This window comes from Pelecanus crispus, chromosome 10 (genome assembly GCF_030463565.1).
Source record: "Pelecanus crispus isolate bPelCri1 chromosome 10, bPelCri1.pri, whole genome shotgun sequence".
NCBI classification, from domain to species: domain Eukaryota; kingdom Metazoa; phylum Chordata; class Aves; order Pelecaniformes; family Pelecanidae; genus Pelecanus; species Pelecanus crispus.
Genome location: NC_134652.1, coordinates 42,495,187 through 42,521,373, shown reverse-complemented (window position 1 = coordinate 42,521,373; position 26,187 = coordinate 42,495,187). Strand labels below are relative to the sequence as shown.

The following is a 26,187-nucleotide window of genomic DNA, read 5'->3' as shown; positions in this document are numbered from 1 at the left end:
TTAGAATTCTTCTCCAGATAAGATAGCGGAGGTGTCACTGTGGGGCAATCAGGCCAGAAAACAATAGCGGGTCGAGTCCAAAAAACAAGATTGATCAGTAAGTACGTCCCTGTTGTCAATAAGGGGCAGAGCTGCTCTGCAGAGGTCAAGGCTGGAGCTGTACCCCACATCCCTTCAGCTTCTTCCTCTGATAAACCTCCAGGAGAGCTATCACACTTGCTCTTCAGAAAGCTTGGGGTCAGAAGCTCCACCGAGAAGACGGCTGCAAAGAGCCACAGTGTGTGCAAGGGCTTTCAGGCCTCTGTTACTTGGGTGGCAACTGTTCCTTAGCTGAGTGGGATGTTCCAGTACTTGTTTTTCTGTATCTACTTCATCATCCAGTTGCAGCCAGTGTCTTCGATGGGTGAGTAAAGAGGCAGTGCCTTCAAGCTTACTTCTGTTTTCTGTCTTTAAGGTTCGTGCTGAGCCTTGGTATTCTTAGGTGAAAGACTGGAAGACGTGAGAGAGATCCTTTTTCTCTGAAGGTGGTGTGAAATTCTTTCAAATTGGAAAGAGCTTTCTGTCACAGAGCGTGAAGGCTCCCATATTGGGGAGATCTCTACTGCCAAGACACCATGGGATTTTCCTCTCCCTTCGGAGGAGAGCCTCTATGAGTAGATATTACGCTGCTTTTTCACCTGCTGCTTTGACAAGTCTTAACTGAATTTAGTGTCATAATGCAGTGCTGCTCGTTTCATTGCTTAGTCGTGCCAGAGCAGGGACCTCCAGTTACACAGTACACACAGGATTAATCTCTCTGCAGAACGGTGGGCTTATGAATGCTTGCTAGAGCCTGATTTGTCATCCAATATATATGCTAGCATGTCAGCTAGAGAACTAATGATATCATCAAGATTACAAATTGAAAAGCTTTACTTTATAGTTAATGCTTGTCAGGCTGAATTGCTCAGGCCATGCAAGAAGCGTTGGGGAGGAAAAAAATTGAGCCAAGAAAAATGAAAAACAGAGGGAGTGGGAGACAGTTATAGGTCTTGTGCAAAACCCCCATGCTTTGGGTGTTTGGGGAGAAGAGATAAGAGGTTGATAGGTTGCTTCTGTATTTTTGTGGAGTTTTTAAGAAAAAACTCAAAATCCATTTTCAGTAAAGCTGCCAAAGACTGCTTGGTGTCCGCAGGGAGGTTGGCTTGGGGCAGCCCTGGCAGTCTGAGGGTGGAGTGGGGGTCTGCAGTGATCGAAAGAGCACCGTCTGCTTTTTCTGCTTGTCTGCCTCCCCTTCACTCCTGCCTGAAGCTCTCAGAGAAATGAAAGATGGGCGTGCTACCCCATTCCTGTGAAGTGCTGTCTTCCAGCTCCCTCTGAGCAGCTGCATGTTCATCTCAGTAAATTTTGTCTTTAAATTATCTCCTGTCTGCTTGGGAGACAATGTGATCTGCCTGGATGAATGTTTTCAGAGTCAGTCTACAAAGGATATTTCATAAAGTTCATTAGCTTTCATATGGCATAATTAAAGCATGTGTATTTTTGGCACTGTCCAGCTGGGAAGCTGACGGGGCATTCCTCGCTTCGCCTCATTTGGCTTTTAACAACACAAAAACCTTTTAATCTTAGTCAGTGACTCACCCTAAGGCCACACCAAATCATCTTGTGGAAGCCGAGTGACTTATACTGAGGGAAGCCCAGGGAAAGCTCTCTTCAGCTGTGTGCAAAGGCAGGACCCCGTGTTTTCGTGTTGCAAGAAGTCAAGCGAGCTTTTGGAGGATGGGATTTAACAGTGCTGCTGCTGCCTGTGGGTAAGGGGGAGGCAAGGAGAGGCAGGTGAAATGGAGAGCTCACGAGGGATTGCCCGGTGAGTCTCATCAGAGATGCCTGCTGTGTTTTCTCCTCTGCTGCTCAGAGCTAGGGGCTGCTTGTGGTGGGAGTGAATCTGCTCCTCTGTGCACCTCACGAATTACAGCACTAGAGGTTCCCTTTGTAACCCAGACTCGCAGTCCCTGTGCCAGCTTGCAGCTCTGCAGCACTCTCGTGACTACGGCAGCTGCTCCTGCCTTTTTTGCTGGATGTGAGGCCAAACAAGACGTGGCTGTGGCTGAGGATGGTGTCAGGATGTTTGTCAAGAGAGATGTTACATTTGTGAGAAGGTACAAGACAGCATGTAGGTGAGACGGATATTTACAGAGGATGCAGCTAAATAAGGGTGACTTGAAGTCCGTTCTCCGAAGCACTTGTAGTTCCCACTTTAAAGTCAGTGAAGCAAATCAAAATAATGAACGAAGGAGGTTTGTCTGTGTCCAGAGCATTCTAATGAAAACAATATGCCTTCCCCCCTCAACTGCATCACTCTATTGTTTAAACAAAACAGAGCGAGCAATTTTAGAACTTAAAAGGAAATGTGGTGTGGAAAGTGGAGGGTATTCCAGTCTGAGATGCATTTAATCAGGATGATTGGTTTTATTAGCCTAATTCTAGCAAATGGTCATCAATTTTCCTTACTCGAGACAGTATTAGCATTCATTTCGCTTAATAGGGAATAGCGAGTCACGAGTGAGTGGTGCTTAATCAGGTATTAAATGTAAGTGAAAATGAAACCTCTGGACTTTTAGCGAGGAAGCTGCCAAATCAGGGTTAATTAGGACAAGGCTGAAAATGTAATGAACACTTCAATTCTTCGATTTCCCCCCCCCCCCCCCCATGCTATTCTTGCATTTTAATTGTTTGTAGAAGGTTCAGAAAGGCCTCTGAAAAGGGGTGTGTTCCTTGAGTGCTGCATGAACAGACATACCCTTACCAGGAGGTCCACGTGTTTCTATCTTGCCCTCACAAACGCTCCCTTCATTCACAAACATATGATCTGTGGAGATCAGGAGGGTTTGTGGGCTTGCAAGGAACAGGACTGTGTCAAGAGTTGAACATTTTGCTCCCCAGAAGGTCCTCATTCAGACTTTCATGCTCTCTAGATTTTAAGATAATAAATAAAAAGATTTGGGGAAGCTGTTTCAGATGCAGGGAGGTGGCAACATCTCACAAGATCTCAATAGATACTGTGAATTGTAAGGTGGTTAGCACTTGGCAGAGAGGGAAGTGCGGGACAGAGTCTCTGAAGGAGACCAGGGCACATCTAAGCGGATCTTTAAATACAGGGGGCTGCCACCTCTCTCTTTTGCCCCGCTGCAGAATTTTACAGAGTGCACAGGTTTGAGTTACAGCTCTTTCAGCTCACCTTGGGACAAACGTACTATAGGAGAGAGAGTGGAGAATAAAACCCCAGGTAAATGGAACAGAGTCTCTTTCTCCCGCCTCACCTCTAAGCATGCACTCCTGGTTAGAGACAGCCTGCTGCGCTATAGCTCAACTTCATTGTGACCTGGGATAGCAGACCTTATATTTAGCTGTTTAAAATTGTACCCTGAAATGAGTAGGAGCTGATAAATTATGCTTAGGGGTCACTTACAGTTCTATAGGGGTCTAATAACTGAAATAGAATATTTTCTTTCTGTACACCTTAAATGTAGAATTCCTGTTGCGTATCTTGCAAGTCACATTTTAACTGATGCTTTGCAAGGTGATCTCTGGCTTGTGGTTATGGCAACTCAACGGTGAGGGCTGACGTGGGCTGTGGATGGATTTTTAGAGAGGCTGCGTAACCTGTTTGAAGTCTGGTCCTCTTCTCCGAGGCACGTGGGAGAGTTACCAGTGACTTCAGGAGGGGCTTGCAGGCGCTCAGTTAGCGCTTGACCAAACGGTGGATGTCCTAGGCTTGATCCAGTGCTCCCAGGACATATTTCCTATGGCAAAATCACTCCCTGGACCTCAGGTTTTTGTTTGTTTTTTTTTTTTTTTTCCCCATCGTACTCTACAGCAGCTAAACAGCAAGTCAGACCGTTGCATAATGTTGTAAGAGCTCTGTTAATTTATTTTTCCTTCCAAGACGTTTAAGCTGAGCTGTCAGAATTTTCCATAAGGCAATTAGTTAGCTGGTATTGCTGTTTCTCCCCGGGGATCTCTATCTATCACAATGATTCTGTTAAGTCAAGAATAGAAAAAGAAATTATTTTGCGTTCCTTGCAGTTATCAGTCAACAACTTGATTGATATCTACCGGATGTTCTCTCTTGTCTCTTGCCGCATGTCTCAGCTCTGGACCCCTGCTCTGCCTACATCAGCCTGAACGAGCCCTGGAGGAACACGGATCACCAGATAAATGGTTCCCACGGCCAGCCGACATGCGACAGTCAAATCGACGGGGAGTGGTATCGCTTCACTGGCATGGCTGGCGATGCTATGCCTACCTTCTGCATCCCGGAGAACCACTGCGGCACCCATGCTCCCATTTGGCTGAATGGCAGCCACCCGCGAGAGTCGGATGGCATCGTCCCACGCCAAGCCTGTGCCAGCTTCAATGGGAACTGCTGCCTTTGGAATACCACGATTGACGTCAAGGCGTGTCCGGGCGGGTACTACGTGTATCACTTAACCAAACCCAGCGTTTGTTTCCATGCGTACTGTGGGCGTAAGTAACTGCTGAGATCGTTTTTCTGAAACCCCTTCATCCCCGTGGTGCAGGAGAGGTAGTGAACACCCAGAGAGGTGGGGGAGTCGCCATCCCTGGAGGGGTTCAAAAAACGGGCAGAGGTGGCACTTTGGGACATGGTTTAGTGGGCATGGGGGTGTTGAGTTGACGGTTGGACTGATGGTCTTAGACGTCCTTTCCCACCTTAATGATTCTATTCTAATTTTACTTTTATTAAAAAATAGTCCAGCCACCAAGCCACGAAACATGAAATTAATTACTACTCTCCCCTTAACTGGTTTAGTGGTGGACTTGGCAGTGTTAGGTTAATGGTTGGACTGGATGATCTGAAAGGTCTTTTCCAACCTAAACAATTCGATGATTCTATGATACTGAGAGAGGTGGTGACTGGTTTCTGGCTTTCTCACCCAGGAGCGTGTCAGGTGATGCAGCGCAGGTGGTGGCCTGCCTATAAGAGATCAATCAGACTGTTTCACCTCCGTGAATTCTAGCCTTTGTTCAGCTAGCGGAAATCTTCTGTACCTGACCTGGCCGCAGTGATTTAATGCTCTCTGTGGGCCCTGTGGTTTGTCTTGGCATGCTACCAAAGCCAAAATTTGCATCTCTGACTTGAAGTAATTAAACTAGATTCTCTCTCTCAGCTTTCCTGACATGGGCTAGGTCTGTAACCGATGGACTAGACACAGGGCGTGAAGCTGATGTACAACTACAGTATTTTCGCTGCATGCTTAGTGGTTTGTGCTAACGATATTCTTCTTGTGCCCTAGATTTCTATGACATCTGTGATGTGGTGGATTGCCAGGGCTCCTGCCTGGACACCAGCGACTGCACGTGTTCCCTGGGGACAACGCTAGGACCTGATGGACAGACATGTCTTGGTAAGGGTGGAAATAACTTGTGTCAGTTACTGATGCTTTCTTTCCCTTTTGTTTCATTGCTCGCATCTCAATCCGTTGTCTTACAAAGCAGTATAAAAAAGGAAAAGTATTCTGAGAGGAGTTTTTTCCCCCTTGCTGCCTAGAACAGGTCTCTGATTCTGTAAATGGTTCCAGATCTCTCCCTGCAGGGCGAGATACGACACCCCATGACTGAATACATTCCGGTGTCGCTGGAGCTATGCGTGTGCAGATGCTAGATTTGCTTTCTGCATGGTCCAGCTGCTGAAGGCAGCAGCTTCACTGTCAGTAGCAGAGTCACTTTGCAAGATCACGGTACAGCCTCATTGGTTTTCAGGAACAGCTGTGCAGTCTGTCAGTAAGAGATTTCTTCTCACCTGCTCTGAATGCCTCTTTCCTCCAAGAACAGTTTTGCTGTCTGATGTAGGGCTATGCACTAAGCTTCGCCATACTTACTGCCCTCGTGGGGTGTTGTCCAGGGCCTGGGGTCTGAGGAGAGCCAAAGGATTTCAGGTCAGAGCAAAGCTGCAATAGTTCTAGGCAGCATGACAAGGTGGTATTCAGGGGGCTGGCACTTGGTGACTGCACTGGCAGAGTCTAACATGACCAGGAGAGAGGTGAGGGCTGTAAGTGAGAGCAGAGTGGGTAACGTGGGCTCCAGGGATTTGTGGGGGAATCCCTGTGAACCCCTGAGGTGAGGATGGCTGTGGTTGTGTGTGGTGCTGGGAGGAGAGCACCTGGGCTGCGAGGTCTTAGGAAGAAGGTGGTCTGTGGGGTGATGTGAGGGGCTGGGAAGGGGTGGCTGTTGTGGAGCTGCAGAGCCACGCCAATGGCGGTGTGAAGGGAGGAAAGGGTGCTAGTGTTTGGAGGAAGTGAGATCTCATCTTTGTCGTTGAGGCTTGATTTCGTGGAGAAGTTGAGAGCAGAGCTGGTCCGGCAGGCTGCGTGGCAGAGGAGTTTCTTCTATGTGGACTATAGCTGACAAAGCAGGTGTGGGTGGTTTCTTTCTTCACACTCCTCATGTCTGTGGGCATCAGGGTAGGGGCCACAGTCCCTACAATCTGTGGAGAGAGCAGCCTGGCCCTGCTGCAGATTCACACTCACACCAATTCTACGGAACGGTTTTGCTAAAGCTCCTCCACATCTCTGCAGCTGAGCGGCTGACTTTGCTCTCTCAGCTAATTAAAAGCATCTATTGGCTGTTTCTCTGCGAGACTTCCAGGCATAGAAGTGCCCTTGACGAGCAGCAGCTCTCAATAAATGTGTGGCAGGCTCACAGGAAAGGATTTCCTGCGGCAGGGAGGCATGCAGGAGTCCCGAGCCTGTCTGCGTGTGCTGGAGCTGCCTTCATCCCCCCCATAGCCAGGCTGGGCAGGATTTGTGCACTGCTGCTTCTCTTCACGATAACCAGATGGCACACCACCTCAGCTGTAATAATCACACTGCTTTACCTACCTGCAGCCTCTCTTGTTGCACCGCTCGCTCATCTCTCTAATGACTTTCTGTTGTGCTGAGTAATTGCGCGATCATGTATCTGAGAGCAACCGTGCCGGCCTTCCAGAGAAACCAAGCAAACCTGTATTAGCCTTTCCTATACGGAGAACAGTCTTCCTTTCCCAGCTCACCCTAAGAGGGGGGCTGAAGATGCTGCAGTAATGCTAAGCAGCTCTGTCTGTGAACCTCCCTGTGCTAGGCTGACTTCAGAACATTCTATGCTTTGAATCCCAGAGTAGAACTGCTGATCCCAAGTTACATTTTCATTTGCAAACTTACTTCGGGGTTAGATTAGGTCTTTGACTTTCTGTCATGGATCCACCAACTCAGTGCATTGCCTTTGACCTCTTGAATACCTGGATCCATGTTGGACTAAGCCATGGTTAAAATTAGTTCAGCGCTCTCCCAACCCAGTCACAAGAAAACCAGCCTGTGTCCCAGAAGTGCAGGTTGTCGCTGGTGCAGCAGGGCAGGGACAGATCTGCTGTGTATTGTAGAACGTGGAGGACCGGCCAGGTGAATTGCTGGGTACAGCCCTTGACCGAGCCAAGCTCTAGAACCTTCTAACAGCACCTTTATGCCTTTGCCAGTGGCCCTTTCCCTCTTCACCCTCTGTTTTTAAGCAGCTTTAGTTTTCTTGTTAGAAGAGAACGTGTGGAGCCTGTCCCATGTGTGAAAAGGGAAGTGTCTGTGTGTGTCTCCTGGACATGCTTCCTGCTTCCCAAAGCAGGGTAGCAGCCATTTCTTTGGCTAAAAATATTCAATTCACGTCGCTTGTAGAAGGAGACACCACCACCAGCTGCAAGCTGCGAGTATAAGCTCACTTATACCTAAGAGAGCTTATCTCTGACCTGTCTCTTAAAATGGTATTTTTCTTTTTAATTGGTTTTAAGCTTCTGACATCTGGTAGATGGTAACTTCTAAGCTGTATTGATGAAACCCCATGTGAACCTTGATTGATAACCGTAGCATTCTGGCCTGCCTAAGAGAAATCGTTAGTTTTGTGACTCAGCAATAGCAATGATTGTCTCTTCCTCTCTATTTGATTCACGTTTTGCACACAGAGATTAAATCAGGTTGAAGAATGAGAATCTCAGGACAAAGTACCTTTAAAAAAAAAAAAAAAAAAAAAAGGCAGACAGGCATAGAGGAACTTTAGCCTTTAAAACAGAGAAAATTAGGAGGACTTTTCAGAGCTTTAGCAAGAGATTCAAAAGCATATGCTGTGCTTTTTCCTCAATAAAGATCCTCAGCACCCTGGAGGGTTCTAATCTGGAGCTGAACGTAGCCAGCGCAGAAACCTGACACAGGTACTATTCATGACTAAATTGCTTTAGGCTATAAAAACGCAGTCCAGGCCTATTACAAGGTTATTCTGCAACCTCTATCCAGAGTCTGTTCCAGAAAGTGTGGGATGCCAGCTCAGGCACTCCCCTTTCTTCTGAGCTGGAAAGGTAGGAGCCACGGCTCTGTGGAGGGCTGCAGAAGAGGAGAGCATGGAGGGCCATGGCAGGGCAGTGAGGAGCTGAGTCCTCAGAGGGAGTAGCTCAGAACTGAGCTCTTCATCTCCTCTTTGGTACCGAGTGCCTGAGCAGCTAATGGTTGTGGTGGCCTGTGTGGCACCAGTGCCCAGGTTAGGTCTCACCATGGTGAGCTGACGTTTCTGTTCTGCAAGAACACCTGAGCTTTCTGGGACAGGGAGCAGCCAGAGCTGGGGCAAGAAGCCAAAATGATGAAATTTCTCATGACGTGACTTGTCTTGGCGAAGCTTCATGGGCTTCCTTAAAATGTTTTGGTTTGATTTCAGCTTTGTTTATATGTTTACAGCTGGTTTTCATTCTTGTGTCTTTATTTTGAAATAAGGATTGAATAATTTAAAATTGCTGTAGGGTAGTTGGCCACGTGTAGCAGTAGCAGGTGTGATACAAAAATAGATAGGGTTTATTTTTGACTGATTCTGGTATTCACCTAGTTCTACTATGCAGTGAAGTCATGTTAACTTCATTTTAATGTCTTTGTGAGTGGGGCAAGGAATAGTTTAGGATGAGAAGATAAATGAAAACAAACTTCCTCAGCATGTGGAACCAGTTTGGAAGTTTCCCAGTGGGACTGTGTTCATCTTCACTCTGAGATGGCTGCTCTGTGCATGCTGTCTTTCCCCCCAGGTCTGTTTTGCTCCTGAGTTACACAGCGTGGCAAACCACTCTGCTACTGTCAGTAGACAGCGGTCTTCAGCATTTAGTGGGATTGCTCATTTCTGTTGCCCTGACCCAGATCTGGCCAGGAAAGCCAGTCCATGGCCCGACCAGCGCTCCCATGTAGCAGCCCCTTTTTGCCAGCCACGTGTTTATCAGGGGGCACATTCTGACAGTGTGGTTCTTTTGTAGATGAAAATGAATGTGAGCAGAACAACGGAGGCTGCAGTGAATTTTGTGTTAACCTCAAGAACTCCTACCGCTGTGAGTGCGGGATTGGGCGCACGCTGGGAAGTGACGGGAAAACCTGTGAAGGTGAGGTTTCAGCTAACACAGTCTGCTGGAAATGATACAAATCATTCCTTTTCCCTTGCAGCACTAGTCCTCTCTTGGCTTCTTGCAGCTGGGATTAAATGTCACTCATATCACTTCTGTGCTTGCCAATGGGTTTGTTACTGAAATACCCTTCTGATCAAGCAGAGAGGAATCTCCTTCTTGTTCTTCCTGCCTCGTTCGTTTCTGTAGGATTTGCTTGTATTTATCTCGGGGCAGGGAGAGGCAGCAGTGGATCTGGAAGATTGGTCGTCCAGACAGAACTAGTTATTGCTGGAGATGCTGGGATTTGGCTCTGGAGATTTGTATGATAGTTGTGCGGGGACAGATTTAACACTGCTTGTTTTTTTGACAGCTAGCATTAGAAATGGGGTAATGTCATGACGTTAGACTAGAGATGAGGATTGATTAGCCTCCCAGGATAGAGATTAAGGAGAGGGGGGTGCCCATCTGTAAACAGAAGCTAGCTTTGAGATTAGGGCTGCATTTTGTCTGTTTGCCTTTTGTAAGTAGTTGTGGGCTCTGCTGTGTGCAGCTGCTACAGTTATTTCCCAGTGGTGGCACAGCCAGGTTGAAAACCCTTGATGAGTTTACATTGGTAGCTTAGCAGGTGCTTAAAGACCAAATTGTAGGTTTGATCTGTTGTCACTGACAGTGTACAAACATCTCAGAGCAGAAATACGAAAACCCGGCAAAAATTGACTTGTGCCTGATGTTTTCTGTGGTCAGCTGTGAAGAGCACCGTGGCTCCTCATGGGCAAAGCTGCTGAGTTGTATGTTCGCAGATACTGTGGGGCCTCAGACAAGAATGATAGCTACAGATGTGCCTCACTTTTGAGCTACCGGATTGCCAGAACAGAATACAACTGCAGCATGCATGCAAGCTTACATTAGCTGCTGTGTGGTAGACATCTCTGGTGCATGGAGAGAGAGGGATTGCTATTTTATTTTTGGGCTGGACTCCACCTTTCTTTATGGTTCACTGCTAGATGGCTCCAAGCCAGTTTTTGCAGTTTTTGTCCCTGTTTCTCCCCGCCCCGCCCCATGATACCAAAGCATGTTTCATAATGTTTTAATATCTTTATCAACGATCTGGATGAGGGGATTGAGTGCACCCTCAGTAAGTTTGCAGATGACACCAAGCTGGGTGGGAGTGTCGATCTGCTGGAGGGCGGGATGGCCCTGCAGAGGGACCTGGACAGGCTGGACTGATGGGCCGAGGCCAACTGTGTGAGGTTTAACAAGGCCAAGTGCCGGGTCCTGCACTTGGGGCACAACAACCCCATGCAGCGCTGCAGGCTTGGGGAAGAGTGGCTGGGAAGCTGCCCGGCCGAAAAGGACCTGGGGGTGTTGGTCGACAGCCGGCTGAACATGAGCCAGCAGTGTGCCCAGGTGGCCAAGAAGGCCAACAGCATCCTGGCTTGTGTCAGGAATGGTGTGGCCAGCAGGAGCAGGGAGGTGATTGTGCCCCTGTACTCGGCGCTGGTGAGGCCGCACCTGGAATACTGTGTCCAGTTTTGGGCCCCTTGGTACAAGAAAGACATTGGGGTGCTGGAGCATGTCCAGAGAAGGGCAGCAGAGCTGGGGAAGGGTCTGGAGAACAAGTTGTATGAGGAGCGGCTGAGGGAGCTGGGGGTGTTCAGCCTGGAGAAGAGGAGGCTGAGGGGAGACCTCATCGCTCTCTGCAGCTCCTGACAGGAGGGGGCAGGGAGGGGGGTGTTGGGCTCTTCTCCCAAGTAGTTCGCGATAGGACGAGAGGAAATGGGCTCAAGCTGCGCCAGGGGAGGTTTAGATTGGATATTAGGAGAAATTTCTTTATGGAAAGGGTGGTCAAGCATTGGAACAGGCTGCCCAGAGAGGTGGGGGAGTCCCCATCCCTGGAAGTGTTCGAAAAACGGGCAGATGTGGCACTTGGGGACATGGTTTAGTGGGCATGGGGGTGTTGGGTTGATGGTTGGACTGATGATCTTAGAGGTCCTTTCCAACCTTAATGATTCCTAGTTTTTACTTTCATTAAAAAATAATCCAGCCACCAAGCCAGGAAACATGAAATTGCTACTCTCCCCTTAATTGGTTGAGTGGTGGACTTGGTAATGTTAGGTTAATGGTTGGACTGGATGATCTGAAAGGGCTTTTCCGACCTAAACGATTCTATGATTCATCTCACTTCTGTGAAAACCTCCTGTCTGAGCTCCGTTAATAAACCATCACTCATCCAGGCAATGGCACTTCCCTGGGGAAAGCTGCTGTGCGGAGTGCTCCTTAAGTACTTGTTAAGTTGTGCGGGGCCAGAAGTGATCTGTAGGCTTTGTCCCTTCCACATCCAGCACTGAGCTGGTGGGTTGTCACGTAAACCAGCTGGGCTGCAGGGCAGTTTTTATTCCTGAGCACTGCACTCTTCTGACAGGGCTGGAATAGTCTGTGCTTGGAAACGCATTTGTTTCTGCTGTTCCCAGAGTTGGATTTTAGGGCCTTTGATATATCAATTAATTTCCCCTTCTGTAAGAAGGATGGTGCTTTTTGTGAGTTTAACACTGTTGCTGGGGATTTTACAAGCTTGTTAGTAGGTTTTATTTCTGAAGATGTGCCCTCAGCTTTGTGAGCCATTAGAGTATGTGATTTACTTGTGAGCCACCTCACAGCTGTTGCTAAAAAGAACAAATGTGAGAGATTTAGCTTGATTACATGAGCTGGTGAGGCTGAGTAGGGTTAAGAGTATCTCAAAAATTCCCTTATAACGCTTTACCTGTTACTTTGACTCATGTGGAGTGTTCAGGCTGTTGTTTTGCATGCAACGTGTAGGGTTGAGTATGGGATTTCTGTTCTTTTCTTTACATTTCAGTGAAAAAGACACAGTCATTTCTGATGTCTGGGTTAGGGAGAAGTATTTGTATTTATGATTTGTTTATATTTTACGTACTATTGTTTTACTGAGACCACCTAGCAGTATTCATCCCAAAGGGTTGAAAAAATTAAGCAGTGAAGGGTTTTGTTTTGGGTTGTTTTCTTTTTTTTATTAAATCATGATACTCTTATTTTCTTTATAATAGAAAGCCAACAACAACTGGAAATGGCCTTACTTGCCTTAGGTTTTCAAATCTTCAGAATGTATTTGGGTGACCTTTGAGGCTATTTTCTGCAGTTGTAGTGCCTAGGAATATGTTTTACATAAAAACTCAGATCCTCAGAGAATTGCCTCACCTGAACAGAAAAGATGTAAGAAAAGACATGACAAATCCCTGAATTAGCTGTGCTGCCCTCTCTCCTCTGCACTTCAGAACGGGGGAAAATTAGGAGAGGAATTGACCTTACACTGTGAACTTGTGTCGTTCTGTGTCTGTGATAATGCATCTCAGGGTAGTCAACCTCCAAGCCTAGAACTCACAAACTAACAAAATTCTTGCTAAACAAACTCCTGCGAGCAGAGTCTCATCCTCAGCTTACAAAGGGGATGCAGGAATCCAGTACGCCCACCTCCACCACAGCTGGGAAAGCCACAGGCAAAGAGCGCATCATCTTCTCTCTGATGTTCCCTGATGGGAATAGGAGCTGGCTACCTGTGAGTCTGTCCTCCCCTGCAAATCTCAGGGCTTTAATTCTGGTGATGACTAAGGGAATGAGTATGGTTCCACATGGTAGAAGTTTCAAGAGGATTTTCCTTCCCCCTTTTTGAAGCAAGAAACAACATAAAAATTTAGTTGCAAGAGGATGTCTCAGAAGTTAGAAAGGGCCAAGCTGAAGACTGCCTATTGAGCCTTCTTATGTATGCCAGTTATAGCATGTGATTTAATTTGGTAAGCTTTTTCACAGAATTCCTTGTTAACTTCATGGTGAAATGACAAATACAGGAAATTGTACAATTAAAAATAGGTTTCCACTGCATTTTCTTGGAAGCAAGCTCTCGCTGTGAGGTTGCCTTCGAGCTCTGTGTTGGTCATGCTGTTTGTCGGTCTGCCAGGAGCATACGCTGGGGCCTGTGTAGCTGCTGTACAGCTGCCTGAGGAGCAGCGGGTGCTGATTTCCCTTTCCTTTGCAGAAATTGAAGGCTGTCACAATAACAACGGAGGCTGCAGCCACACCTGTATTGAAGTGGAAGACACATACCAATGTGAATGTCCGAGAGGACTTGTTCTGTCAGAAGACAACCACACTTGCCAAGGTATGTCAACAAAATCTCCCTGACAGCCTCTGTCCCCTGGAATTCAAAAGTATGTCTGAAGGGACTTTTCTTCTTGTTTTTTGTTGTGTTCCCTCAATCTGTCCTTTCCAGTTTGGTTAATGGAGCTTTGTCATTAGTGCGACATCATCCAAAACTGAGAGCCTGGAGACATTGCTCTTTTTTACCGGGCAGGAGAACAGAGACGCAGGACCCAGCTGGGTGCATCTTGCATCGCAGGCGGTTTTGGCAGTGTTCACTTACAATTAAGATTGCTTAACATCTCCCATTATATTGCTCTGCTTCAGCTGTGTATGCCTTTGACAAGTTTATGCTATTAGAACTGAAATTTTCCAGCTTCAAACTGGGCTTTTAAAATTCTGGCTAAAGTGGTTCAGTCCCTTCCAAGAATGGGGTTAAAAAGGCCTTTTTTTGCCTAAGTATCTTGGTAGCCATTCCAGTAAGCATTCCGATGTCTTGAAGCAGGGCGCTAGTTCTGATACTAGGTGTTTCTGCTGTCCTTTGGAACGGTGCCCAAGACAGCATCTGAAAATTGACTGTTGCTTCTGCTGCATAGAGGCAAGGGCAACGCCATCTGAACGTTACTCCATTCCTGTATGCGGGGAGTCCTTCTTGCTGACTCACTTGCGCCTAGAGCATGCACATGGAATAAACACGTTCCCTCCTTTGGGTTGCAAGAGCCGAGCGAGATTTCCTTTGCAAATACATCCGGGCTCCCTGGGGGTCCGTTTAGCTCTGTAGCAGTGAGCGCAGGGAGCGGTTCCTGAGGGCACTGAGAGTTAAGCAGAGGGTCTGTAGCTCCTCATGCAATGACTTCTTACAATCCAGGTCTTGCACCCAAGATTCTTCTGGGTCTTATAATCCCACAGCTAGCTGAGCCCCTGAGGTGCTGAAAGCAGCATGCAGCCTGTGTCTTACAGAGATGATGTCTACTACGGTCCGCTGCTGAAGGGACGTTCAGTCAGAACTGCATGTTGAGGAGAGCTGTGTAGGTATGTGAAAAGCAGAGGCGATGCTTTCTGGTGGGCCTCGTCTGACAGGCCTGGCCACTTCTCAGACCTGTCAGGCTCAGCACAAAGCTGGAGAAGGCATTGTACTGCCCTGGTAGAGACAGACCTCACGGCAATCTGCTTGTGTTCTGCCTTGGTGGGCCCACGAAGAACCTGCGTGGTTGCTTTCAGGCATTTCCGTGCTAATGGGCTAGACTTGGGCCATAGCCAGGGCAGTATCTAAAATGCAGTAAAAGGGAGTCTGTCATGGGCAAATTCACCTGGGCTTTAGATAATACCAATGAGCTGGTGTTACCTGGTGTGCTTAGACTCTCCTGTAGCCTGATGTGTTTCAAAGTGCCCAGATATCAGTTAGAGGAACAGATCCGGACTTCACCGTGGCCGACGGGGCAGATATGCCTCAGAGAGGAAGTTGGAATGGTTCTACTTGATGAAATTTCTGCTTTTTAAGCTTTTTAGAAATGCAGGGCACTGTTTTCAGGGGTGAGCACTGCACACTTGGGGTTCAGTAGTGCTTACTGCTCCAGCAGAGCCACGTGGGCAGGAGAAGATGGGGATTTCTGAGAGCTGTGATTATACTTACTGATTGAAGGTCTGATTGATGGATACAGGCCAGAAAAGAGCAATGTTCTTCAATCCTGGCTCCCTGAGGCAACCCCAGCAGGGTTAGAAGGCCGTGCATTTCCCAGCCAGTGTTTCTCCTTCTGCTGCTGCTAATGAGAGCAGCAGCACTGCCGGGTGCCAAGCTGGGGCTCGGGATACGGCATCTCATAAAGTGAGATTGCTTGTTCTTTTGCATTTCATGAATTTATGTCCCCACACGGTGGTCTGCAATTTTGAGCAAATATGACAGGATATATCTGGAACTGTACCACGCAATTTTTTTATGGCATCTAATCAGGTTTATAGTGGTACAATTAACAGTGCAGGGCAGGCACAGTTGCCTGAAGCAATTGGATCTGCAGCCTATCAGCCATCCCCTCCACTGTCTCTACCTTCAGAACAAACATTAATAATCTTCCACAGAAGACACAGCCTTGGCTACAATTTTCCCACAAAGATACCAGCCAGCGAAATGCTTGGAATTTTGCAGACCAAACGAGTACCCCACCTCTTTCTGAAGCGTGATGGCGAAATGCTTTTCTCCCCTCTCCCACGCTCAAGCCTTGTGTGCAGCTAAGCAGGGTGCAATGCTGTAGTTTTATTTGTGTTTGTAGCAGTGGTTCAGGGCTCCCCAGCACCAGAGAGCCTGTTCTGCTGAGCAGTCTGTGCAAAAAGATAACCCCTGCTCCAAGCTTTGAAAGGTCAGGGAAGGAGCCACAGGCTGGACGGGGAACGTGGTGCCAACAATAGCAGACAGCAAGATGAGCGTTGGACTTGGAATCACAGAATCGTTTAGGTTGGAAAAGACCTTTCAGGTCATCCAGTCCAACCATTAACCTAACACTACCAAGTCCACCACTAAACCAATTAAGGGGAGAGTAGCAATTTCATGTTTCGTGGCTTGGTGGCTGGATTATTTGCTTGCCAAATAATATATGATACATGACTATATATGATAACATATAATATATGACTTGCCACAGAAGCTTCCTACCAGGATCAGGGTACTTGCAGGCATTGGTGCAAAGTAGAGTTTAAAGTGGTAATGAGGAGGCTTTCCCAGTGCTTACAGGTGCTCTGTGGTGTACGAGGGTGAAGAACCGAAGTGTTTGACTGGCAAAGGCTGGGTGAGGCTCTCGGGAGCCTCGCAGGCTGGGGTGAGCCCAGGGCAGGGATGCAAGAGACGGATGCTGCCAGCAAGTCGGGAGAGTGCAGCTCTCTGAACGGAGGCAGGAAGTTGTGAATAAAAGAGGATTCCTTGGCACCCAGGATAACTCATTTCTGCTGGACATCTCAGTCCTGGCAGTCGGGACCTCATCACTTGCCCTGGAATAACACGTCTGCGTATCGTCACGGCTACCTTGCCAGGTCCTTTCCGGCTCCCCCGACAGTGCTGTTGCCGGCAGCCTGTCTTCGGGGAATCGGGCCTGCTCAGAGCTGAATCACGCTGATGCGTGCAGTCTCTCTGCTTGCAGCACCTCTGTTAAATTGGTAGAACCGAAACGCTGTTCTCAGTATTGATTACTCTTCTGTGTACCAATGTCTAAGGTGGGTTGAATTACGTTACCGGTTACTCTGGGATGGTTAGTATAAGGAGTTTCCCAGAGTGTTTTCCCAAATAGTGATGAGTTGGCTTGAATCAAAAGTGGATCTGCTCACAGGTTTCGTTCACTTGTTTCTGTGCCCGGGTGGTGGGGTGCACAGAGGCAACTCCTGCGATGCCAGCGCAGAGGTTAACTAGGTGCCTCCTCTTTCTTCCCCTTTGCACCAACCAAAGACATTTAGAAGCAGAGATAGCCTGAACCAAATTGGCCCTGAACTTTGGGGAATTGCAGTTGGGATCCAAACTCTCTTGCCCTGAATTACACCTTTATAAAAGCATTACATTTTCGTATTCATCAAGGAGTCACTAGAACAGTGAAGCTTTAAATCCAAATTGAGCCAATCCGTTCCCCAAAGGATATTCATCTCTGCATTGCGCTGTGTTCTCAAAGTCCCTTTGTCTCCTTGTGAGCTTTGCCATTTGACATGCTCGGTTATTCCCGCTTGCCTTCTACTGCGGATGGAGGAAAAGTTAAGGTAATTCTTAGTTCTTCAATTTTCTGTTCTAACCCAGCAATGTCATTATGAAGGCACATTGCTTTGGGCACGCTGCATACATTTTAGCATATCACCTTGGAAAGAAACTTTTAATAAAAAATACTGCCTGCAGGTACACAGTAGCTGTTACAAATACCTTAGCTGGGACATGAGAATTTTTTTAAGGGGAGTAAAAGACATATTTTAGCAGTGTGCCTTGTATCCAAGATCCAGAATCCTGGATTATATAATTAACTTGATCAAAACTGAGGGAAGGCAGATCATATGAACGTCGAGGATTGGGACTGTGTACTTAATTTTAGGAAAAAGCTTGGGGAACGAGTATATTTGCAAAAAGGTTGTCATGTGATTTTAAAATATGATAAATGGAAATTCTGGAGGGGGTTTGTTTTTCTGCTTGGGAAGAGACCAAAATACATGCACCAGTACACTTGGCCTGTATCTAACTGAATAGATATGTATACACCCAAGGAATATATATAGCAATTACTTTTTTTTATTAAAGATTATTCCCTCTTCTTTCCTTTTTCATTTTGTCTAATCTCTGGTTTCTCTGCTTATGTAATGGAATTTCAATTAAAAAAAGTTCACATGGAGATCTGTATTAAAATTCAAAGGTTGGAAGGAGGTAGAATGAGTGAGCTAATTGGGTTTGTTTGTTAGTGCTGGGTTTATTGCTTATAAAAATACTATTATGGCATTTTGAGGTGCTTCTGTTTTAGCTGGCCATCTATATGGAATTACTCTGCCTTGTTTTGACATGTTCTGAGTTTGATGTAAAACCCGATAAAGGGTCTTAAAAATGGCTTTGCCCGGGGTGTTGTGAATTTGATATCCATATCTGGGAAAGGCTCTTCCCGTGACATACCAGTGCAAGAGATATCTATCAAACTTGTGCTGAGTATTAAGTATAGCTGGAAATACTGCATAGCGAAGTTTCTGCCGAAAGTGTAGCAGTCATCTTCATCATCTTTTGTGGTGTCGCTGTGCCAGGACAATTTGGGGCAGCGATAGCTCAGGAGGTTTGTGTTGTGTAGATGGGAATGTAAGATAGGTGGTTAGATTACTATGGTTAGATAGTATCATAAAGGTAGCATATGATTGCCCTTTCTTTCCCCCAGTAGTAACTGGTAGAGCCATTCCTGACCTCCCTGATACTGATTCTCCCTGACAGTTTGGTAGGGCAGACTGTTATTCTGCGGATCTTTCTTGTAGTTCCAGTGCTGTGCAAGTCCAGCTCTATTGAGGTGAACATCCCAAAGGACCTGGTTGGAGGCCTGGACCTTTCCCTCATCAACACTTCCTGCAAAGGAGTATCCAACGGCACTCACGTCAACATCCATTTCTCCCTGAAGTCCTGCGGCACTGTGGTAGATGTACGTATACCCATTGCTGTCCCATCTCTTGGGGTCTCTCAGATTTGGGAACTTGGTTATGGCTTACTTGGGGAATAAAGTTGATTTAGCTGTACCATGAGAGCAGTTTCCTGTGTTGCCATGCAGCTGGCCTCAGGCTAGACCTGGGGTGGCATCCCAAAGTTAGGAGGGCTTGTTCCATCTCCTCTCCAGCGGTATGCGTCTGTCAGCATGCGTACTGCTTTCTGCTCACCCAGTGCTTCGCAGAGGCAGCTTTGCCATCATTCCAGTGCAGAAAGTGCCAAGTGGTGTCACTCTTCACCCTCCTGTCGAGACAGGATCTGGTCCCCCAATAATGTTTCAAAGGTTATACTGGCAACTGGTCAGGGACCAGAGAGCTCATCTTAGCAGATGGGTAGCAATTGAAAGCAAATTCCTCTGCTTCATGCAGGAATACAGTGCATCGAAGTTGACAGCAAACTGATAGAGGCCCTTAGGTCATAGGTAAGGATGAACATCATTCTGGTTGCAGCATATAAATTCACAAGCTGTACCTTCAGTGGCTAGTTTATGTCTGAGTTTCCTGAACAAGGTAAACTCAGCTGCGAGTCTGAACTCAAGAGAGGTCTTTCTCAATGATCTCCTCTTTCCCTTAAACTGCTTTCTTTGCTGCAGGTAATAAATGATAAAATCATTGCCACCAATTTGGTGACTGGCTTGCCAAAGCAGACTCCAGGAAGCAACGGGGACATCATTGTCCGCACCAGCAAGCTGCTGATCCCAGTGACCTGTGAGTTCCCGCGCCGGTACACCATCTCCGAAGGTTACGTGCCCAACCTCAAGAACTCACCCTTGGAAATCATGAGCCGCAACCAGGGCATCTTCCCCTTCACTCTTGAGATCTTCAAAGACAAAGACTTTGATGAACCCTACAGGGGTGCTCTTCCCACCCTCAAGCTTCGGGACTCTCTGTACTTTGGGATCGAACCCTTGGTACACGTCAGTGGACTAGAGACACTGGTAGAGAGCTGCTTTGCCACTCCCACCTCAAAAATTGATGAGATCCTGAAGTACTACCTGATTCAAGATGGGTGAGTTCAGTGTTCCTTCCGTTGCTGGCTATTAGATGGGAATTGGCGGTGAGGCTAAGTTGCATTGCCTGCGTGACGCAGGAAATACTATCACTTCTCCACAGCAGCCAATCTGCTGTGTTCCTAGCAATCAGCAGCAGCCAGGCCATCAAGCTGAAACCACATGTCCCATCAAAAGTGATTGGGAGGCAGTGAAAGAAGTTACTCCAAGCGCAGCCTTTACAGGACATATTTCCCTGTAACTAGCTTTGTGGATAATTGAGTTGGCTCCAGCAGAAAAGATATCCTTCCCGATACCCTCTCTCTGCCAGCCTGCGGAGTGCCAAACCAATCGGCACAACCCCCCGATGGCTGTGTGCCACTGCCATGCAGCCGCCACAGCAACTGGAGCAAGTTTCTGAATTTTCCCATAATGGCCTTATGTTATAGCGGGGCCCGAAGACTCCAGGGCTGGTCCGGGTTGGAGCTCCAGGAACTCCCCTTGCTTTGCTCTCTCTCTGATGCCTGTCCGTGCAGTAAGACTAGGGTCCCTGGGTTTGGCTGTAATTTTCTGAGGCGTTTGGGTTCAGTGCTCTTTCCAGGCTATGCTAGTAAAAAAAACTCAGGGTGGATCTGTGGGTTCACTGTGACAGGTTTTGTGTCAGAGGTTTGGGGCGCGTTGCTGTGGGCTCTGCTGTGGCTCCTAAGGTGACCCCTGTTTTCAGACGCTTGTTTGGGCGCTAACGGTGCAACGTTGCTGTGGGGTGTTTGCATCCAGCAGTGCCTGGCAGCTTAACCAGACAGCGGTGTGGAAATGTCACAGTTGGGAACCAGTCTGCTATCCTCTAGGGAGGAAAGTCCAGCCAAAGTAATATCTAAGACGTATCCAAGTGTCATAGCCTGACAGTCAAGGCACTGTGCTCATATAAGTCCTGTGTTCTGTCTGCCAAACCATCTAATGAGGACAACAATTATTTCCTCAGCTGCCAGGCTAAAGCATCCACCGTTACAGCTGGCGATGACAAGTCCTATGTGATTGTCTTGTAGCAAAAGGGTCCTGCAGAGTACAGTACACAAAAATACTGTTTTCATTTCCTTCTGACAAAGGTTTCAGCGTTAGCTTGCTCTCCCTCCATCCTAGGCTGCAGTTCTTCTGTGCCTGACATTTCTGGGGTTTATAAGCAGATTTGTAATGGAAGGATTGATTTATTGACTCCCTGGCTTGGCTGTTCCTGTGAACCCTTCACAGAGTCAAGGCTCCAAACGTTCATTCATTTCCCACCATGAGGGAAAGTGATGGGATTCAAAACAGTGGCCAAAACCTGAGCCAAATAGAGAAGGGAGAAGGCAGAAAACATCATCTCTTGAATTCACCACAGCACTAGTTGGAGGATTTACGGCACCAGCAGCCCCTTTGGTACTGTTATCCTGCAGAGGGCATTCAAACTTCACCGAAGGGAAAAGTGGGCTGGATCCGGCTGGCTGGAGCCTCATCCCACCTGCTCCGCTCTCCAGCTGTCACTGCAGGCCCCAGTGTCCCCAGACATGCCAGCCCTCCTGCGCTGCACTGTATTTAAATTGGACCGCTTGCTTAGACCGAAGGCTAATGATGTGCTGTTGAGCTAACTGGAGTTCTTTGTCTCTCTGTGTGCTCGTAGCAATTAAAAAGTAAAATTGGCTGAATACACTGCTGATTTGTCCCTGCTCCAAACAGTTCTGTAATAACCTAGTTTCCTTCCATCAACCCAGCCCTGAAAGCCCAAGACAATAAAGATGGGATTTTTAAATCAGTTTGATTATGTAGGATCAGACCTGCAGGAGTTAACTGCAGCTTCCAGAGGGAAATACTCTTTAAATTTGAGGGGATGTACCTTAGACTGAGGGATGGGAAAATTCCCTCTCCTGCTTTCTTTCCTGCTCATTCCCTGACATCTCCAGTTAGCAAGAGGTGGGAGCCTTCTTCTGTGGGACATCTCAACCCACTCCCTGTGCTGATGTGACCACGCTGGAAAGAAACCAGGATTTTTCCAGATCCCTCCCCGCAGTCTCGGTAATACCCTACTCTGCTGCTAGGCCAGCCAGTGAGCCCCAAAGCAGCTCTCCCACTCCTGATCTTGTTCTTCCTCTTTCTCAGAACAAAAATAAGTCAAAGGCATTGACCAATTGCGTGAGCGATAGACATTGCAGCTCTCTGGGTCATGTCACTGAGGGCAATCCGTTGTCATCTGATGCGGTCAGGAGCTGCCATTTATCCGAGCGTGACGTGGTTAAGGTAGTTCTGTTGCAAGGCTCATCTTGTTACTCCTCCGGCCGCCCCTCGTTTGTAGGCCGAGGTGGTTATTTTATTCTCCAAGCCCTCCTTTCTACCTTGCGACCCCCCGATAAGAGGGTCAGAGCGCAGCTCTCATGGCACATCTGCTCTCGTAACCTCAGCACATTATGCACAGGAAAGGGTTATTTTCCCCATATCCTGACCAGGGTCACTCATTTTCCTTCCATACCTGTGCTCCCTGCCCCTTCTCACCTCTCCAAGGTGGGAAGCGGGGTCTGGGGGTTTCCTAGGAGGGCGGGTGGGACAAGGTGTGGCCCCATGCACAATGTAAAAGGGCTTGACCCTGTGACTTGGGAGGTTTCTGAGCTCCTTTTTGTCATGCTGCGATGCATTTATTGCAACCCTCTGTAAGACATACTTAGGGGCCTGGTAGGGGCTCCGTGTATCCCTCTTGTTCTTCCTTTTTCCCTCTCCCTAGCCTCAAACCAGTAGGTTTCTTGCCACCAGTGTGGTGAACCTTTGGAGAACCTGAGACTTAGGAGTCGGTTTGAGCCAGTGCCCAAGAAGCATCACAATTTATATGCTAACAAATGAAGACATGCCTACGAGTTGACTTTATGGCCCCAAAGCTTGGCCAGTCACTTATGAAAAGTCTTTAACTGTCGTTCTTTACAATCAGATGCCTTCAGGAATGCTACTTTTAAAAGCATTTTTTTCCGAAACAACTTAGTAACATCTAGTGTTTGGCCTTGGGGGGAGGAATCTATGTCAATTTTTCTAGATGCACAGCGTTAATTTATTAGCTCCCTTTGGATGACTTTTTATCTTTGCCTCCCAGGCAAGTTGACTAGACAAGCGCTGCAGACAGGGATATCCCTTCAGACCGTGACCTCCACTGGCTGAGAAAAGCTACAGAAATACATGATGGGGAAAATAATGCTAGGATCAGACCAACGCTTAGTGCTCCCGTGAACATACACTGCTCTGCTGCACATAGCAGAAGGGCGATTCGGGGAGGGATTGCGGTAGGCTGCCGCCCACGGAGCCGAGTCAGCCGAACAGCGTAGAGGTTTCCAAATATGCGTTCTAGTGAAAGCAGAGCTAGGCATAGATGTGGGTTGTGCTGCTGTTTGATAATTGAACGTGTCAAACGTCAGCATTTCTGACAATGCTTTACATATTTCTGGTGTAAAGATGGAAGCTAAAGGTTGCTGCAAGAGTAGGACTCTCAGCTGTCACACCATTACCTCTTGTCTCTTCCACCACCTTTTTTTTTTTTTTTTTTTTTTTTTTAATATCTTGCAAAGTCTGCATTTCTGGAATTAACTTGCTAGAAAGGACAAGCTGCATTGCAATGCAATATAAAAGCAGCATCTGGGCTTCTCAAAATGCCTGAGGCTTTGCAATAGGCAGCAGTAAATATCAAGTCACCATAACTTTTTTTCTTGCAGTTTCTCTGTCAAACTCTAAACAGGCTGTAATAGTTTATAGGCTGCACCTGAAATGTAACTTTTGTACAAGTAGTTTATTTTCTTGCAGTTCTGTGACCTCTCGCATGACTGTATATAGTGCTAGTAATGGAAAAATTGAAATTACGAATTTTAGCTGTAGCGAATTTGAGCTGTCCAATCAAGTCCAGCAGGAAGAAAAATGTAAATGATATAAAGCAAAGTAGATCTTGATTTTTATTTTTTTTTTTTTTTTTAGAATATCATCTGTGATATTTTAGTAACATGGGTAACAGCTTATTCATTTTAAGTGTGATTTATGCGCATATATATGTGTATACAGAAAGTACATAATCCATTCTATACTGTATAACAGTTCAGTTGATCGCTGCAGACTGTTGCACAGGAAGGTGAAGCGAGGACAAACTTGCCTGCAGCTCTCTGGCAGTACCTCTGCCGATGGGACGGGACCACGTCCTGCCAGCGCTCTGCTGCTGGCTGTTCCTTGTCTGGAGATGCTATTATCACTGCTGGTGTTTTTCCCCATCATTCCCGAATTTCCTCCTGTGGCCAAAGAGGAAGTAACATGGACGATAGCTTAGCTTGAGACAGCCAAGCCCTCCTTTGCTTTCTCTGGTTAAATAGGCTGGGGTGTTTTTTCTCTTTCTTTTTCCATTTCTGGGAAACCCATTAAAGCCTATCCCTCTGCTTTCCTCAGCTGCCTTTCTGATGATTCGGTGAAACAGTACACGTCGAAGGACCATCTCGCCAAGCATTTCCAGGTTCCTGTGTTCAAGTTTGTGGGCAAAGACAACAAGGTAAGCTCAAAACCCACCTCTTGGATATTGCCTCAGCCCTGATCTGACTGAAGAGCCTCAGCACAGAGTTGGCTGTATTCACGGTGCGAAGGGGAGGAATGGCAGGCCCAAGGCAGATGCTGCTGTGCCTGTCCCAGCAGTTGTGTCTTTCAGGAGCCTGACACAGGTACTTTAGGGGAGGGAGCCATGAAAACAACTAAAATTAAATAAAATATGACGGACAGTTGTGGAACATCAATGCAGGTTAAAATCATTGTTGCTTCCAGGGTAGTGGACCCTTGTACGCTGGGCAAGAAAAGTGTTCCCAGTCACCAAACAGAAACCCAGGGAGTTAGGCGCGTTATGCAGTGTCCTATCTTTAAAGCAAGACAGTCTGTAGTTTTGAATCTCTTCAACCTTATGTCTTCTCTAGCTCTTGGCGGTACAGATACCAGTTTTCTAGATACAAGGCCACCATACTGTTTAATTCGATACGAAATCAGGCCGTCCAGGCTGGTGGCACTCTGGGCAGAAGCTTTGTAGTGGGAGGATGGCTGAACGGTAATGCCATTTTCCTAATGCAGATAGCTTTCCTTTTCTGTGCTAGGGGAAATCAGGTCTTTCGGTCACTGTTGTTATGCTCAGCCAATGCTGCTTGCTCCAAAAGGCGTAAAGCTGCCTCTCCAGCTCCTGGAGAGCCTCGGTAGCGTTAAAACGGATGAGATCTTCCAAAATTCAGAAATTTTGCTTGGCCGTTTGATTGCCACTGCTGCTTCCAACCTGCATCCTCCTAGCCTGTGCAATGGATTTTGCTTCAAACCTCACCGTCGACCAAACATTCACAAATATTTGCTTGCAGGGATCTTGCTTACCCTCCTTGTCATTTAGAGGGCAGGGAGCAGCAATCCTGTCACTGTCTGCCTTTACTGTGCAGAAAGAAAAGGCAGCTGTCTCCCTGCCCTTTGTGTTCTCCTTCTCCCCTCAACTACCAGTCTTAGCCGCTCATCAACCTGCGTTTTCCTCCTTTGCTCCTCAGTCTCCTGGCTTTATGCTTTCTCAGCTCATGTCAAATTCTCTTGCACGTTTCTATCAGTCCATCTCCTTGTGAGGCTTCATGGGTTCTTGGCCTGCTTCCTACCATGCAGCTCTGCCCAGTCCGTCCGAGCTCTGCCAAGCTTATTCCTGGCATTTCCTTCCCTTCCTCTGGAGGATCATTTCACGCCTTCATATTCCTTGTCTAGCCCTTGGCTAACAGACATGCCATGCTCCGAGATCTCAGCCGGGCACTCTGGAGAACGTGCCCTTTCCTGGGCACATAAGAAAACAGATGGAGCAGCCGATTTGGCTGTGGATGGCAATGGCGGGTCAGGACCTTGTTGATGCGGGGACAGAAATGGCTGTACTGTAGGAATCGTGTCGCTCGCGCTCACCGAGAGCTGGCAGCGCTGCCGGTCTGATTCCCAGAGGTGCGCACTGACTTGGCCTGCTGTCTCGCCACCCCCCAGGAGGTGTTCTTGCATTGCCGCATCCTCGTGTGCGGGGCGCTGGATGAGAGCTCTCGCTGCGCCCAGGGCTGCCGGAGACGGGTGCGCAGGTCGGCTGCGACGGAGGAGGAGGAGGAATCTGGTCACGTGGCAAACCGCATCCTGACAGGTGGCCCCATCAGAATCGACTTTGACGACTAACAGCCGCCCGCTGGAACAGCATCTCTGCCTGAGCCCGACCTTCCTTATCAATGCCTTCTTTCATGGTTGGTTGAGCAACAAGAGGTATTTGGTAAAGCCCCACTTGAACCTCAGGACTTGTTTCCCTCACTGCATGATGATTCTTTGTGAAGTACATTGGGCACACGTAGGCGGCCCTCTGAGCGCAACCGGGACTGCAGAACAGTTTGGTGTTCACCTGCGTTC

At 47.5% G+C, this 26,187-nt stretch overlaps 1 protein-coding gene across 1 annotated transcript; it reads left to right on the top strand.

Annotated features, from left to right (window-relative positions):
• Positions 1–339: 339 nt before the first annotated feature.
• On the top strand, positions 340–25,962 carry OIT3 (oncoprotein induced transcript 3). The gene is made up of 9 exons (XM_075717784.1): positions 340–403; positions 4,132–4,506; positions 5,295–5,405; positions 9,305–9,427; positions 13,482–13,604; positions 18,551–18,711; positions 19,366–19,781; positions 24,199–24,298; positions 25,783–25,962. Exons 1-9 carry the CDS (start codon positions 340–342, stop codon positions 25,960–25,962), a joined length of 1,653 nt encoding a protein of 550 aa, XP_075573899.1.
• The last annotated feature ends 225 nt before the right edge of the window (positions 25,963–26,187 follow it).